The sequence below is a fragment of the Vanacampus margaritifer genome, chromosome 1 (assembly GCF_051991255.1).
Source record: "Vanacampus margaritifer isolate UIUO_Vmar chromosome 1, RoL_Vmar_1.0, whole genome shotgun sequence".
Lineage (NCBI taxonomy): Eukaryota > Metazoa > Chordata > Actinopteri > Syngnathiformes > Syngnathidae > Vanacampus > Vanacampus margaritifer.
In genome coordinates, this window is record NC_135432.1 from 24451850 (window position 1) to 24468793 (window position 16944).

At 40.1% G+C, this 16944-nt stretch overlaps 1 protein-coding gene across 2 annotated transcripts; it reads left to right on the forward strand.

The window, feature by feature from the left end:
• The first annotated feature begins 849 nt into the window (after positions 1-849).
• Positions 850-16926, forward strand: ccdc30 (coiled-coil domain containing 30). Of its 2 annotated transcripts, XM_077579564.1 has the most exons (25): positions 850-930; positions 1554-1733; positions 3396-3578; positions 4212-4332; positions 4527-4717; positions 6079-6235; positions 6408-6479; positions 6988-7103; positions 7175-7299; positions 7377-7569; positions 7765-7863; positions 8729-8857; positions 8943-9080; positions 9439-9617; positions 9733-9988; positions 10155-10325; positions 11020-11229; positions 12084-12241; positions 12345-12489; positions 12775-12896; positions 13930-14071; positions 14192-14328; positions 14472-14589; positions 14735-14784; positions 14869-16926. In XM_077579564.1, the coding sequence occupies exons 2-25, from the start codon at positions 1719-1721 to the stop codon at positions 15062-15064; spliced, it is 3423 nt and encodes a 1140-aa protein (XP_077435690.1). In that variant the 5' UTR covers positions 850-930; positions 1554-1718; the 3' UTR covers positions 15065-16926. The 2 variants fall into 2 exon arrangements, with proteins under 2 accessions (XP_077435690.1, XP_077436523.1); XM_077580397.1 differs by lacking the exons at positions 850-930; positions 1554-1733; positions 3396-3578; positions 4212-4332; positions 4527-4717 and adding an exon at positions 5591-5654.
• The last annotated feature ends 18 nt before the right edge of the window (positions 16927-16944 follow it).

Here is a 16944-nt window from a genome sequence, read left to right on the forward strand (position 1 = left end):
TGTATAAAAAAAAAATGTACAGCTTCAACAAAATAACATCACTAGCAATACTAAGCTAACAATAGCATGTCAACAAGGCTGTTATGTTGGTAGCATGATTTATTCATAAAAGTGTTACTATAATATTACATTTATTGATTTAAAGTTGTATATTTTGGAAAATACAAACAATTAAAAATCTAAAGAAACAGAAATGTTGCTAATTCTGCATTACTTCTGAATCCTCTAAGCTGCCTGTGGTCTCTTTGCCTTCTGTTTGATAGTCTTGCCGAGCTATTCTAGAATGAGAGATGGGCATTTCATTTATTTTCCAGAGATGGATATTCCCAAAAAGTCAGCAAAGCTCCTTAAACCCAAGCTTACATCAACGTGCGTTGGTGACCAGCATGTGCCAAAGAGTGCACAGCAAATAAATGACACCTCATCGATCATGCTTTATTTTTCTGATGACCTCAGGTGTGGTTATTTCATAAGAAAAAAAACTGCTTACTGCCCCTTTAATTTCAGAGCACATTAAGAAACTGAGAAGCAACATGATTAAAAAAATACTCCAAATTTAATTTGAATTATGTTATAGAATTTATTTAATATAATTTATTTAAATCAGTTGAATATTTCATCACATTAATAAATATGATAAATAAAAATATCAACTAATGTACATGTAACAAAATGTATCAACATTACGTGTACTGTATATATATATATATATATATAGTTTTATTTTATATTTTATTTATTTTTTGCCATGTTGCACCGGAGCCATTTTTTTATTTTTATTTTTTATTTTTATTTTTTACAAAAAATCAAGTACTCCCCTCGGACAAGTAATGGTACGCTCCGTTGCCAAGGTGCTCGTGGAAGCCAGTTGACTTCGCTTCACGTTAGCACGCCTGTCGTCAACTGTTTGCTCAAAGTTGTCGCTGAATGGTGAGTACAACGTTTCACATCAGCTAGCAAAACACGTCTCCCAAGTGTTGTATTTATTTTCCAAGTGTTCTGTTACCACGGCGGTCGACAGCCGGACTCCAGGGAGTCTGAGTCGTTAGCTGGGTTAGCTTTAGCTCAGCATTCAAACTTTGGAACTCACTTTACCGTCTTGCTAGCACTTAACTACACCGAATGCGTGTACAGTGTCAGTACTACATAAAACCGAACACAGGAATGTTACGTTTTAAAATGTGCTTTCCGAGTGAAACCACATCTTGGCTGAGCTTGCGTGGGCAAAAGGAATGCAAGTGGTGTGTTAGTTTGCTGGGGGGAAAACCCTGCTCCCCCTCGTTTCTAAATTCTAAAATGTTAGTAAATAAATTAACCCCATAGCATATTGGTTGCAAGAAGTGCATAATGGTAAATGAGGCCTTTCAATACATGTTGCCTTTATCATAGAGATTACTTGGGTCTATAAATTTTACTTCAGCATTTCGGTAGATCTTTCAGGACTAATCTCAATCTTCTTAGGCTTTGCATTAAATCAAGTCCTCTTTAACAATGATCACAGGTTTTGGGACCGCATATTCATACATTAATGTTAACTTTCATATAATTTGCAGCAACGATGGGGCAGAAGAGGAATTTTGAAGATCACTTTGGAACATGACGTCCAATTAAATTGACTTGCTAGGAAAAATCGTCATCTTGCTTTTCACCCCCCTCCAACCACAGAAGCCAAATTCCATCCCTGCCAGATGCTGCTCCATACAACTTAATGTGTCACGATGCACCACGAAGAGGTAAACATTTCAACTGTTGATGTGCCTGCTTTTAACTGCCTAACTGCCTAGGCTGTTGTAATGCATGTAACTGATTCAACTTTTGTGACATTCATTGTATCTTTTTACTACTTTTAAGAATATCATCACCTCCATGACCGTCTAGTTACTATTGTATTCTTGTTATCGTGTCATTTGGTTCCTTCCTCCAGTAATATAGAATCGTTTGTGTAGTGTTTAAGTACAACAAGCCCCTGAGACCTGATACACAGCTTGTGACAATATGCTGCATGTCACTGGGGCCTCATGAGGGGCCATCTTGCGTTACAAGGCCTGTGAAGTACAGTATTGAGTTCAGCAACAGGTGTTTAGTGTTGGCACGCCATCCTGAAGTTGTAGTCATCACCTATGTACTCCCTGAAAGCAGCATCAGCTCCCCACAACACTGACAGCCTTATGTTGAACACTCGCCCACCCCCCCACGATGTAGATAATATACAGTGCAGTAAACCCCCACTATTCGTGAATCAGACCAAGTTGTCAGTAAATGACACAGCACCCTCCTAAAACTGTTTAGCGCTGCTTAATAGTTAGTTTAAACTGTATATACAACAAACCATCAAGGAGTTTCCCGATTTTTGTTAAATAAACACATGATAGATTTTTGTTAAATAAACACATGATAGATGATCAGATAGAAGCTTGTTTTCCGTTTATAAATTTCCAATTTTTAAATGTAAAAACGGGAGATGGCTTGTTCTTTTTCAACATTGCCTCCTAGTGGACGGAGGAGGGACGGTCCTTTCCACATATAAATGTTTGTAACTTGCGTGTGATGTGAAAATCATAATAATATTGAGAAACTGCGTGAAATTTGTCTCAAAAATAAATGTGCGCACCCGCTGATCTACAAATGCATATTAAACAATTCACAAGCAAAATTGAATATTTACAATTCATAAGTCATGGTAAAATGCACACAAATGTGTGAATCACGAATATATTTGTGAATTTGAAAAACATTTTTGTGTGAATAATTTTGAGAGAAATCTTTCCCTCAGGTTTTTTATGCAGATTTTGTTCGAGCATTTTTTCAAAAAATTAGTATGAACCATCTGTCTTCTATCGTGATACATATTGATATTGATTTATCGCACAGCCCTATGTGGACAGGATGTCTCTTCTTACCAACCCATAAAATTGCATTTGTCAATAAATAACAAGACCTCTGTCAGTTGCTAGCAGCTGGGATAGGCTCTAAAAGCAACCAGACATAGCAAAAATGCAAGTAACTTCTTCCGCTAACAATTTGGGTTAAACTTAGCTCCTACCCAATATGCAGAGGTCTTAGAATTCCAATTTATCACTTCAGCATACAGTACTTCCTTAACCCCAATTACTTCTTTACAATTAGACATAACTTTTGGGTGGCATCTTTTGCTATCTTAGGGTTTCATTAAAAGTGCACAGAAAATGTCTATACGCTGAGTTTGTCAGTGTACAGAAAAAAAGGGTGAATTTGTTAATTGACTATTTTAATCATGCACATACAAACTAGACAGTTACAAGTTATTGCATTCGTTTTTATCCAGAATTATGTGCTTTTTTTTTTTTTTTTTTTTTTTTTTTTTATAAAGTTAAGTAAAAGAATCCTGAAAAATCAGCTTCATCCTTCTTCGTCAGGTACATACGGAGTTGGACCAGATATCCGCACGGCTCCAGCAGGATGGTTTGCCACCAGGGGCCAGTCCGGAGGAGCGCCAGCACCACCTTTGGCGGCGGCTCCTCGACACTGAAGCGGAGCTGCAGCTGTCTGCCCAGGAGCTGCGTACTTTGCGCTCCCAACAAGCCAACGAGATGAAGGAGGTGAGACTCTTCTTACTTTGTTACTGTCATGTTCATTCTCAGTCTATCACCAATTCAGATTGGTTGCACATTATTGACTTCTGTTCTTCAATTTTACTTCATTATCGTTGTTCTTCAATGGAAAGTATGTAACTTATTAAAAGATTTCCCGCATCACAAATACACAAACATTTTTATTTATTTATTTTACGCATTTTGTACTTGCAGTTATGTTCCTACTCACTTTTGTGTTCAGAAATGCACTTTGCACATGTAAATGTTCATGTTGGATTATTTTATCTACCTCTTCGGTTAGGTTAATGTTCAAGGCTTTGAAGTGCAAACCTAGTGGAAGAAGTAGATACTGGTAAGGGAGATCAGACTCATCGCTGACTGGACTACAACAGGGACGGTCCTCTCGTCCACTCAGCAGGAGGACTGTCTCGCTTGTCCAAACAGCAATGAGTCTGACCCCCCCTCCCCCCCACCACCACCAATGCCTACCTCTTCCTGTAGGAACTTTTTTTGTTTAGTTATTTGCTGTTATGTTTGACACTTTAGGACAGATTCCCTAAATAATCTTAATTAGTGAGAGGCCTGCTTTTCTTGAGTGCTTTTGTTACTTTTGTTGAAATGTGTCCTTTGGTTTGTGAGGTGGACAACTATGTTGCGCATATACGTGGCCTGCTTCAACAGCGTGAGTGCATAACAGCTGGCTATGAAAGAGACAATGAACAACTGCAACAAGAGCTCGACCACATCAGACAGCAACAAGGTGAGACCATTCATTCAGTGAACATACACTCTTTACAAAAAATCTTAGGGATATTCAGCTTTCAGGTGAAATTTCTGGATTGGCCTGAAAATACGTTGGTGTCCAACTGTTCAGTGTTTCAGTACTATTTGCAGAACTTGCTGTTCTCTGTGAGTCTTATTTCCCAGTCACGTTCGACAAAACCTGTCTTCTAGAGATTCAGAGCAAGGAGCTGGCAGAGATGTTGGCGCAGGAAGACCTTGGCGAGATAGGCTTGAGCAGCCCAAGTGAGCAAGTGGCTTACCTACTGGTGGAGAGGGCAACACTCCTGGAGAGGCTCGAGGCTGCCGAAAGAATGCTGGAAAGGCAGAGCTTGTCTAGCAACGTAAAGGATGTCCCGATACAGGTGAAGAAAACACACTACTTGTAAGTTTTGCTAACGGCCTGTATATTTAGTGACTCTCTTACACACACCCTTACACAGTTGCCAGGCACTAAAAACATTATTGTTATCATCATCTTATTTTTATGGTGCATAATAGAAGTACCATTTAGAATACAGTCAAATCCGTTTTGAAGTAATGGAGCCGTGACAACCAAAGACAAGAAATCATGCAATCAGATGACACCATTTCACTGTAATCCAAAGTGTCTCGTCAGATTGGAGCTTTTTTGCATGAAATCTTAAAATGTCTATGATGTGTGATTATATATTAACCAGCATTTCTATTCTTAAATTAGTTTTTTTTGTTTGCATTTCAACAACTCTGAGTAGTCACACACTCAATTTCAATTCACAATTACTTGTTAATCTCTGTAAGTGGGTAGATGTGTATGTCACGTTTATGGTTAAAGTAAACCTCTTTGACCAATGAGTGGAGGTGTAGCCAGCAGTCATCTGGGGCCCGTTCTAGTCTTGCGTAAAAAAAAAAAAAAAAAAACGCATTTAAATGTAGTCTCCTCTTTTACTTAGAATAAATTGTAAAAGGTTTTTTATCTTCATATTTTACAATATCCTGTTGTCTTGAGGCTCTCAAACAGCATTTCTCAGCATTCAAACACGATTTGGATCCTTTTAAGTGGGTATGTCAAGAATCACATGTCTTTTTATCAATGTGTACAGGCGCAGATACCTCGTGAACTTAGCTAACTTCTTCTGCTGGTCAAAGAAACCAGTGTGGAGCCTCCCTCGGACTTCTTTTGTCATTTTTTAAATTGTATTTATTGTTTGGCGTGCTGCTGTACACGTTGGTCTTTGCTCTCAGCAGGGTTCATCCCAGACTCCATGGAAGAAGCTGTTTGGGATGCGCAGGTCTGCTCAGAACAAAAACAATATTACTCCTGTAGGTTCCCCCTTCAAGACTAAATAACTCAACTAACATACGTATGATTTAAAATATCCACGTGAGCAGTAGCTTTTGTGGCTTATTTCGCTGTGGCATTGCTTGTTACTACTGGAACCTGCATGACCACAGTAATGGTTTTCTCACTAACACGTCCTTGTGAAGTATTTTGTAAGTGATGGAAACTGATGGGCTGCAGGGGCACGTCGCAATCACCAGCATGAAAAAACTGTTTGTTGTTGCACTTGTGCAGGTCAATTCTAATACAACATGTTATCTGATAGCCCTCACTACTTTGCAGGCGTGCAGTGATGATGAACTCAATCTTCAAAATGCATGTCTCTAAGAACAACACCCACTTCATCTCCTCCCAAGCCTAATGTCTAATCCACCTTTCGTCAATGCCTATCTTGTCCAACAACAGGCACACAGTGAGGAGCTGTGCCACGAGCAAAATGAACGCCGGCGGCTGGAGCGTGACTTGGAGGAGGCATCGAGCAGGCTCGGGATGGCTCATCAGGAAATCCGAAGGCTCAACAATGAGCTGGATGTGGCCAAAAGCAACAGCCTAGACCCCTGTGGTGTGTTGCAAATACTCTATGAATTGCATTTCATCATGTGCGGATTGTCCAGCTGCTGAGCAAATGTACCTTTCTCCAGGCTGCTTTTATTTGTAACTGTTTTGTCTCTATAGTCATCTTCAAGCAAAGGAAGTGTATTTGTACCTTACAAATTAAAATGTTTTCATCTCAGGGTCTGAGCTTCAGGAAACACTCCAAGAACTAGAAATTCTGAAGAAAGAAGTGGACAAACTGAAACAGTGCGGTGAGATTGTGAACATTTTGTAACTGACATTCAGCTACCGCAACAAGATAGGCATTTATTTATACTTGAGTATTTTTCATTGATCTGGTGCTCAATTGTTTTAAACTGTATAGTTTGTATTCATGAGAGTTTAATATTATTTCATGTAAATGTTACTAGACAGCAAACCGATGTTGTTGTTTGTTTGTTTTTGGGGGGGGGGGGGTGATTATTCTTTGATCTTGTAAATAATGAATGTTATCGAAGTAATACTGTATATCAACAGTCTAACTAATATGTATACAAGGTATGACACAAAAATTCCAGGTCCCACAGGGAGCATGAGGCTCCGGGGACAACCCAGGGCACGCTTATAAGAATATTTTTATACCCCTCAACCCGACTCCAGATAAGTGGAAGAAAATAGATGGATGATACCAGTCCTGGAACTAAATTTGGAAGAAAGAAAAAAAACATTGGTTCATTTGAATTACCCTTGCTGTGTTCATGGTGATGTCATTTTTTCCAGATATGATGAAGCTGCAACGGGCCAAAGAGCAAAGTGACAGACTAGATGCTGACAACCGAAGTCTGAGGGAGATGGTGTGTTCTTTAGAGTCTGAGAAGAAAAGTCTTCTTGAGCAGGTTAGTATTATAGTATACTGTATTATAAATATATTTAAATTGAGATTATACAGCAGGTTGTGTTTGTCCAGCTGGAAACAAGAGACACAGGCCAAAATGCTATCCTGAAAGAGGATGTCAGGGAAAACTACAGTTGCAGTGAACTACACAGCATGTCTGGCTTTTCAACTAAAGAATCTGATTCAACTCACAAACGGTAAAAATCAACTCTTTAACAAATGTCTCTCTGTCAATAGTATTATATTGGCTCACCCTATCACCATTCTATGTCAGCTGTCATGCAGTGATGGAGGACAGACTAGTTCAGGTGAGAGAGCTGGAGCGTCAACTCCAAAGGCTACGCAAAGAGCAGGAGGAGCTTGAGGAACGGAACGAGGAGCTGGAGGCTTTGCTCGGCGAGGCCCAGAATGCCAGCAAGGATGAGAGGCTTCGAAATGACGGAGAACTGGAGGGATTACATCGACGGGTAACAAGCTGCATTAAATCCTACCTGCAAAATACTGTATACTGTTAGAATGATGGTTAATATTTTAACGGACTTAGTGGAAGGTAGTCAGTTTTCCAAGTAATGCAAGTCCTTTAGTTAATGTGAGAGAGTTTAGGTTGGTGTCTAGGGCCTTTTCCTTGCAGGGTCAGTAATAGATGTGAATTGATTATGCAGATCAAAAACCTTGAGGGAGAGCTGAAGAAGCAGGAAACTCAAGAAAAGCTGTTAAAGAATGGCGAAGAGGTCAAATCCACAGAATCCTTCTTACAGCTGGTAAGAAACACTTAATGTCTGTGTGACAACAGGTACATGAGCATGAGTCTCATTGAGGCTTTTAAATATACTACAATTGCATTCTGGCAGCACGGTGGTTGACTGGTTAGCACGTCCGCCTCCCAGTGCAGAGGACGTGAGATCGAGTCCGGGCTTCGGCCTTCCTGGGTGGAGTTTGCATGTTCTCCACGTGCTTGCGTGGGTTTTCACCGGGTACTCCGGTTTCCTCCCAGATTCCAAAGACATGCATCGCAGGTTAATTGAACACTCCAAAATTGTCCCTAGGTGTGATTGTGAGTGTGGTTGTTCGTCTCTGTGTGCCCTGCGATTGGCTGGCAACCAATTCAGGGTGTACCCCGCCTACTGCCCGAAGCCAGCTGGGATAGGCTCCAGCACCCCCCGCGACCCTTGTGAGGAAAAGCGGCTAAGAAAATGGATGGATGGATGGACAATTGCATTCTGTAATGAGGGCATGTACATACAGTGTATTTGGTTGTTTCTTTGTACGGGACACTTTTGCATAAAGCGGCAAACATCATTTACTAAAAAATTGTGGACAGTGTAAAAAAATAAATAAAAACAAAATCCTGGATCCAAGTCCAAAATTTAACAGGGTCTTCCTCTGCCCCATCCCTTCACAAAGATTAATGGAGGGACAACATGTAAACATTTGTGTAAAAAGTGATGAACTGACTTGTAATTAAAGGTTAAAAGTTGAATCACTACTGATTATGTCAATATACCCTCTCGCATAAAGTTATGGAAACTGTACAAGCTTTGAATCAAGACAGTTTAGCGTAGAAAAGTTAATATTGTAATAAAACGAAAGCAAATGTGTCATGCTCCTTTTTTGCTATATATCAAGCACCTACGGGACAGTGGGCCAGAGAGAATGGCTTTGCTGGAAGCTCGTCTGACAGAGGAAAAAGACTGGAGGAAACAACTAGAGCTAGACCTCAGTGCAGCTCAGGCTGCCTTGAAAAAAGACAAGGAGGTAAATGGCTTTGTTGTATGTGTTGTGTTTTTCTTACTGTGTAAAAATTGAAACGGAAACTACACATTTTCTTATTCCAACCAAGGCTTTGCAAATCGGTGAGAGAGAGCTGAAGAAGTTAAGACTTGAGGTCAACAGTCTCACGACTGAATGTCAACAAGGGAAAACTCTGATCAAGGGTCTCAACCAGGTCAAGGGGGAAAAGGCAGTTTTGGAGCAGAAGGTTTGTCAGCTGTTGTCTTTGTACTGTAGAGTGGTCTGAGTATTGCTTTTTTTCTTATTCTTATTTTTATTTTTTTTACAAGAAACTGCAGTAGAACATAGCCTCCCACCTAACTTTTATAACCAACCCATCTGTTCAGGAGGTTGCATGAGCACAGCATAACCTGTTTACAGGCTCTTCCTCCAATTAATTTTTTACAAATTAACAAATGGGCACCAGGACTGAGATATCATTCTATGCTAAAATTCACATACTAATTTATGATTGAGTACAAAGTTCTTTTAAAACAATCAAATCAGCATTAGCATTGAATATTTAACATAATATATATTTCATTACCATGCTTATAATTTGTCAGTTAGCCCAGATGGAGCGAGCTCACCGTCGACTCCAGAGTGAGGTGGAGCGTCACAAAAACAGCGATCACACCCAAAGGGACCTACAGGATAACAGAATACAGGTGGAGCAGCTGCAGGAGCAGGCTGACCGGCTGACCAAAGAACTAAGCAGCCTTCAGACAGAACACAACACACTCAGGTTGGTGGAATTTTAGGTATGGCTCGCAAATGCTGAAAGTAGAGAAAGGACTGGCACGTGACAGGATGGCTCAGCAAAGCTTTCTTGTTTGCCTTACATATATTGGCTTGCCCAGAGATGAGATGGCCTCTGAGCAGCGGCAGACTGCTGAGCTGCAAGCCAAACTGAGCGACAGCATCCAGAAGAAGCTGGAGGTTGAAGTTGAAAGAGAGAAACTGGAGCTTGAGATTCAACATATCAAAGAACAACTTCAGCAGCATCAGGGACATCTCCGTTTGGTTAATGAAGCGCTTAGCAGCAACCTGAAGTCACCTCAATTAGACTCAGGTTTTGGTCCAGTGGAGAAGACCAAAGAGAAATGCTTGGATCAGGTAACTGCATTGAATTTCCTCCGCTAAAGCTGATAGTTATTTTGATGCGATAATGAACGATTCATATCAGATCATAAAGAAATCTTTGATCTCTGATAAAATCTCGCTAATAATGCATTTGTATGATTTTCATCTCAAGCATCCATGTCTATCATTCTCTCATTAGTCCCTGAACATAGTCCTGAGTCAGAGGGCAGAGGAGGCTAAGCATTTGAAGCAGGACCTGCAAAGAGTACAGAACCTTTTCACCTCCGCAGAACGAGAACTGCGCTATGAAAAGGAGAAGAACGTGGACTTGAAGAGGCACAACACCCTGCTGGACAATGAAAAACTTAAGGTTGTTTTTGTTTTTGTTGGACAGCTATTTCTTACCCTAGGCCTGGGATTTTTCAAATTTAAAGTTATTTTTACCTGTGACAGGCCCCACACATAAAAAAGCAAATCAGGCAATGAACAGTTTTGGTCATTTTGTGTGTAGTCTGATACGATTATCTCAACACAGAGCACCACACGCATAAAGATCCTGCTTAAGCACCGGTCAACCTCCGTAGCTGGTCTCACAAACGCAAAGACGAGAAGACACTTCTGAAGTTCCGGGTAGGCTCCGATGGTTGCTTAGTGTTTCTGAAGGAGCGAATGCAGGCACATTGTATAATGGCGATGATAAATGATGGCTACGTTCCGTTCATGTCACAATCCACAGAGTGAAACAGCTGTAGTGTAATTGGCTTACCATACATACGTGAAGATTTTTTATCACAAATATTAAACACGTTTAATATTTGAGCCTGTCGGACCAATTCATTTTTAGCCCCATTCTCGGGACAAATCCACTTTTAACATACCTCAGACAAGGATAATCTTAAGGATCATCTCATAGGGCATAAGATTATCGGATGTTGGACATCGGAAAGTGGCAAAATCAGGACAAATACAACCCGATTTTCTTTGTGTGTACCCACACTTAAACTGTAGCATGCAGGATGCCACATGCAAAGAAATGTTGCTAATAATAAAATTGTCTCCTTTAGCTTTCTGCAGAGCTGAACCAGGCGCAGACCAAGCTGGCCCAGGTGGAGCAGAGTCTTCAGACTCAGATGGCCGGTTCAGAACGTCAGCAACAAAGAATCAGAGAGCTGGAGCTGGAGCTGGCACGCAATTCAGCCAACCGCAGCGTCACCAACAGTCTGCAAGAGGAGTTGCAGGCCGAGAGGGCACGGGTCATTACTGCTGACAAAAAGGTACTGGCAGTGTGCGTCCCATTTTTGGATCACTATATTTTGCTTTAAGACAAATAAAGGTGATTGTCCTGATGATGGGTAAATCTAGTGTCGGGTTGTTCTATTTGTTTGTTGGTTCAACTTTCTGTCCACAATTTTTAATTTAGATTTTATTTTATGATGCTAGTGATGTTATTCTTCAAAGAATATTCTCATATACTTTTCATGACACATTATTATAAAAAAAGAGGAAATTAAGATCAGTACGGTATTTTTTTTTTTAACTTAATATCCTTAATAATGGGCAAAAAGCTTTCTGTTAAATCTACCAATTTGAAAGAGATGGACAAAGCAAGGTAAGTAGGCCTGATCCAGGATAAAGTCTTCAATGAACCTAATATGATTATTATTATTTTTTAATGTGGGAGGATGCCAGAGTACCTGGAGAAAACCAACGCAAGTACCGTGAGAACATGCAAATGCCAAGATTCAAATCCAAACGTCAGAAGTGTGAGGCACACATGCTAACCATTTTTTCACTCTTGCTGCCTAGCACTAATTTTACAGGGAAACAAATTTTTAATATTATCTAGATGCTTCAATCCCTCTCATCAGATCATCGTATTTGCTGGGCATATCTACACTTATATTACACTTTTTCCCCTGGATCCAGAAGATCTGGATCTGGGTCCTTTCAGCTATTCAGAACCTTGCGTTTCACTGTCGATATCTCTGCTCTCTAAGAGCTCATTTTAAAATGTATGTCATAGGTTATCATCATCTAAAAAGCTATTTCTGTCTGGTGTTGTTTGTAGTTTTAGGTAGGCTATGAGCAGCACCGGCTTGTTGTCAGTTGCATTTGATTGTAACGTCAGGTCGTGGAGCTGCAGCAACAGCTCAAGACGACGCAACACCAGCTGCGCATGGAGGAAGCTCGAGCCAGTGAAAGCATTCGCCTGGAACGGGACAGCAGAGATCTATCTGACACCTTGTCCTCCTTGAGAGCCCAGCAGCAGGAGGACCACATCAAAAGGTCCTAACAAAGTGCAGGAATGCCAACATAATGCCTTGTTTGAACATGTCATTTATCACCATAACTAAACTGACCAGGCTCATCCTCCATATGTCTTTTTCAGGAAGCTCTTAGAACAGCGAGAAGAGGAGCTCCAGCACCAAGTACGCTCCCTGAGGTTGAAGGAGGCTTCGCTCACCAGAACTAATGCTGAACTCGGCCACCGTGCACAACAGATGGAGGCGGAACTTATTAAGGCCCGAGTGGAGGTACGGAATATCGTCATTCTATTGGTCACTGGACCCTTGAAAGAACTGTGCTTGAAAAACATGACCTACAATTAATGACAACTATAGTCCAAAAGTCAAACAAAATGTCACCATATTCATTTTTTTTCATTCATCTGTTTTGTTTTTATTCAATACCGGGATCCCTGATTCACTTTTTATTACTCTTGTACCGCATAATATATGCGCTCGAGTGTGTCTTCTTGGAGAAACCTAATGTGCTTTACGTCCAGTTCAGACTGATAAAAATGCTTATTTGTTTTTCAGATAAGAGATGACCAAGCCTGTTGTCGCAGACTGAAGGATGATCTAGCAGCCAGTCAGCTGGAATGTGACAGAATGCAGGGAGAGCTCAAGCAGGTTTTCCTGCAACTGAATACATACGTCAGGTGAGACCAAAATGTTCTTCTTACATGGAATGCAACATTATTATGGAGGACCAAAACTGCCGAAATAAAATTAAAAAAATGAATATATATATAAATGAATGAAAAAATAAAAACTGATATAAAAAAAAATGTTAAAAAATTAAAGAATCTTTGTGCAGTTTGTCCCTTTTTTTTTTTTTTTTTTTTGCTTGCGACTGCCACCTCTGGCCCAAAGCGTAACTGCAACATCTGTGTCAGGCTCATTCATGGTGCACGATCTTAAAGCAACAGCCACAGTTGAAGACATGACATCAAACGAGGTAAGAAAAACTCTGCCCCTCCCCAAAGAAACTGTGGAGTGTGAGGGTCCGCACAGGAAGGGAAGATAAAAGCTGATAGGTGAAGTCCGAGTAAAACATTCAGGGCTCTTCGTACTCATCTGGGCATTGGTAGAGCATGCATGATGTAGAAAAAGATTTAACATTACCTTTTTAACAATACACCTTTAAATATAATAATAATATAATAATAATATAATAATGAATAAATAAAAGTAATATAAATTAAAAAATGAGATTCAAAAAATAAAAATACATATAAAAACAAATGTGGAAATAAATACAAAAATAAATATATAAATAGAAATAAATATCAATCAATCAATAAAAAACTCTGCTCTCACATTCATTTATTTCATCCTGCAGACGTTCTGTCAGGTTGAAATATTACTCAATTGAGGGGGCGGTCCAAAGCGTGTCTTGGGTGGGACTCCGCCGTTGCAAACTGCCTTTCAATGGTTGAGTGAGCGGGTCGGCGAATAATGTGGTGACAGTTGACAAGATAGATTTTTTTCCACTTTATTTATTTATTTATTTATTTATTTAATCCTTCATTCATTCATTTTTTATTTTGGCAGTTTTGGTCCTCCATACATGATCGATTTTTCAGCACGCACATTTTTACAGCCATATAAGATCATACTGTGATGAGTCATAGATCTGAGATGTCAGATGGCAATACTTCATGTTAATAGCGTCATTGCAACTCCAACTAGGAAGTACAATGAAAAACACAGTAGACACAAGACGAAACTACATCAGGCCAAGCAGGTCTATCTCCAAGCCACTGCACAGCGGGACACCACCATCCAGAAACTGGAGAATGACTTAGCCCTGGCCAGCAGTCTCTCAAACAAGGTCAAGTGTTGTGCTGTCACATGCCACTATCACGTGTAGCCAACTTAGAAGCATGTCCTTGTTTAAACGTATATCATGAATTGTGTAAGACTTCAAACAAATACCTACAAAATCCTACAGAAAAAGGAGAGCATCCAGAATGTGATAGAGGAAAATGAAAAGCTTCTGGAGGAGAGGAGGCGGCTCTTGCTGAAGATAAGTGAGGCGGAGGAAGTGGGCAGCAATGGCATGAGGGCGGCATCCACCGTTCAACACAGGTGTCAGTCTGACCTTTCAACCAAATGCACATATTGACCGTCCTTGCCATTGATAAGGACTTCACCTCCCTTAAAGAGCAATTATGTGGTGGTGGTGGTGGTAGTAGTAGTTAAGCACACACTGAATGATGTGTCTCCCCAAGGGTCATCGTCTTAGAAGCAGAAAACGTGCGACTACAAGATCAAACGCTGAGGCTGTCCAATCAGGTCAGCTCCTTGGAGCGTGCCTTGAGGAACGCCCAGTCCTTCAACAACAACGAGGTAACACACACTTGTGTGTGCTCACACTCAGACACACAAACTAACTGTCCTCACCCCACCTCTGACCAGTCGAAAATGCATGTGTCAGCGTGTCTATCCGTTGCTTACAAATACTTTTAACACATTCATGATCTCAATTGAACAGACTTCCAAGAAAGTTCTTTGTGACAGCATCATGCAAACATCAAACGTAAGGTATGAATGTAAAAAGGGAGCGAAATCATTATTGTAATTGCCACGATTCTATCACCAGACACGTCTCACATCTGTGTCCACTAGCCTCACGTCCGGTTCCTATGACCCCTGGGAGTTATTGGAGGCAGTCTCCCGCACCAAGTTTGAGCATGTATCGGATGGCACGCGAGCATCTGTCTCCACGCAGCAGCCATCAGAACAAGGCTACCTGAACCTTGTCTCACCACTGTTTCCTCCTGACACTACCCTGGGGAGTCCAAATAGCAGTGATGATGCGTGAGAGGCACCAAAAGACAAAGGGTAAAATATAGATGGAATCAAAAGACTAGGATGATGATGATGATGATGATGATGATGATAGCATACCAACAGAGGTATTCTACTGCAGTTTGTGAAAAGGGGGTATTACAAGATAGGACAAAGTACATCAGGCCAATGAATGTTGAAATGATATTTGACTGAGATATAAAACAGCACTTTATCAAGCGTTTCATTATGTTTACATTTAGGGAAATGTAGCTGTTGGATGTGAGTAAATTGTTTTGTTGAGTTTTTAACGACAATTTGCAATTTTGTGTTATTTTGCCAATGTTATTACATTTATTAATAGCATTGCGGAGACTTTGTCTGTGTAGTCAATAGTTATCTATCAATGCCATAATATGCACCAAGCAACGTACACAATATAATGATAGCCAATACAAGAGCTACGTCAAATATTGTGTACAAATGTATGTAGTGTGAATCTGTCATTACCATATTTACAGCTCCGGAGTATGAAGTCACATTTTTGGAGGAAATGAATTTTACAAATACTGAGATCAAGAACAGTAGAGCTTGGACTCGCACCGAAAATCTCCATTCCATAATCATGGGTGTGTACGCTCCGATTGCACACAGCTTCCCTCTGATTGTTTGGAAACTCAGAGCGTTGTTCAAATGTGCATTTTGGTTATTCAGAGTGCTCCAAAAAAGGAATGCCAGAGCCCTTTGTGGCAGTACAGATGGAAACAGTTCAAGCATGAGCTTCTGTTTGCTTTAACATAGGCTGTGTTCGTAAATTCGTGGGAGGGGAGCACGTTCTGACCCTCAACACACACACACACACACACACTCTGAGTGGTGTTAAGGATATTTTTTTTCTTTTTGTTTGAAATGGCTCTTAACTAGAGTACTGCTTCGCCAAAAGTAAAATTGTGGTTGTTTTTGAGCTTTTTGCTACCATAAATCTTGGGGCGTAAGAAAGCTTTATGCTCAACTATCAATACAATACATCACACATTAGTTGCCATGACTACTACTACCACTACTTATATTTCTTCCATTTCTTCTACTATTTTCTTTTGGCAGTTCAGGCCACCAGTAGTACTGCACCAAAAGTTTTTGCCAACCACAAAACAAAAGTCAACACAATTCAATTTTGGGTGCCAGTCCAAGCTCTAATTTTAGTACACAAATTGCATCTGAGTCTAAGTTGCATAACCAGCCAAACTATGAAAAAAAAATCCAATGAGTGTGATTGCATTCCTGTTATCAAGCAATTTTCTCGTGAAATCAAGAATCAGATCAGATGCATGTAAATGATCTTTGGTGTCAGTGCAGCCGGAGATTGTCAAGGAGACAAATTACAGTACGCTACAGGTAAAGTTATGTTTTTAATTGACACATTTAAGTTGCTTGGTAAAAATATATATTTTATGTAGCTCTTTATTGTGCAGGTGGTCATGTTGTGGCTGGTCAGTAAATAACAGGTCTCTCTCCACTGCTGTTGCCACTTCAGTATTGACACTAAGCTTGTTTTAATCGTCAAAAGATAAAGTGGAGGCTTTTTTTTTTTTGTCGGCGTTTCCAAGCATATGATTGATTTATTTGTTCATTCTTGGGACACTTTGTGAGAAAAGTTTTTACAGTAAACCAAACACTAAGAGTGAGGTTTGTTTTGTACTACCACATCACCATTTGCATTTATTATTAACAATGAAAAGAAACTTTTGTCTTAAATGTGCCAAAATGACAAAGTGTGACTTTGTCTCGCTGCTGTGTGATGTGGTTGATAAATAGATGTGTGCATGAAACTCAAAAGAACCTTGAAACTAGTATTTTTTTACACAAATATTGTCATAAATAAAGAACTTACACAAATTTGCTTTTGCATCTCGC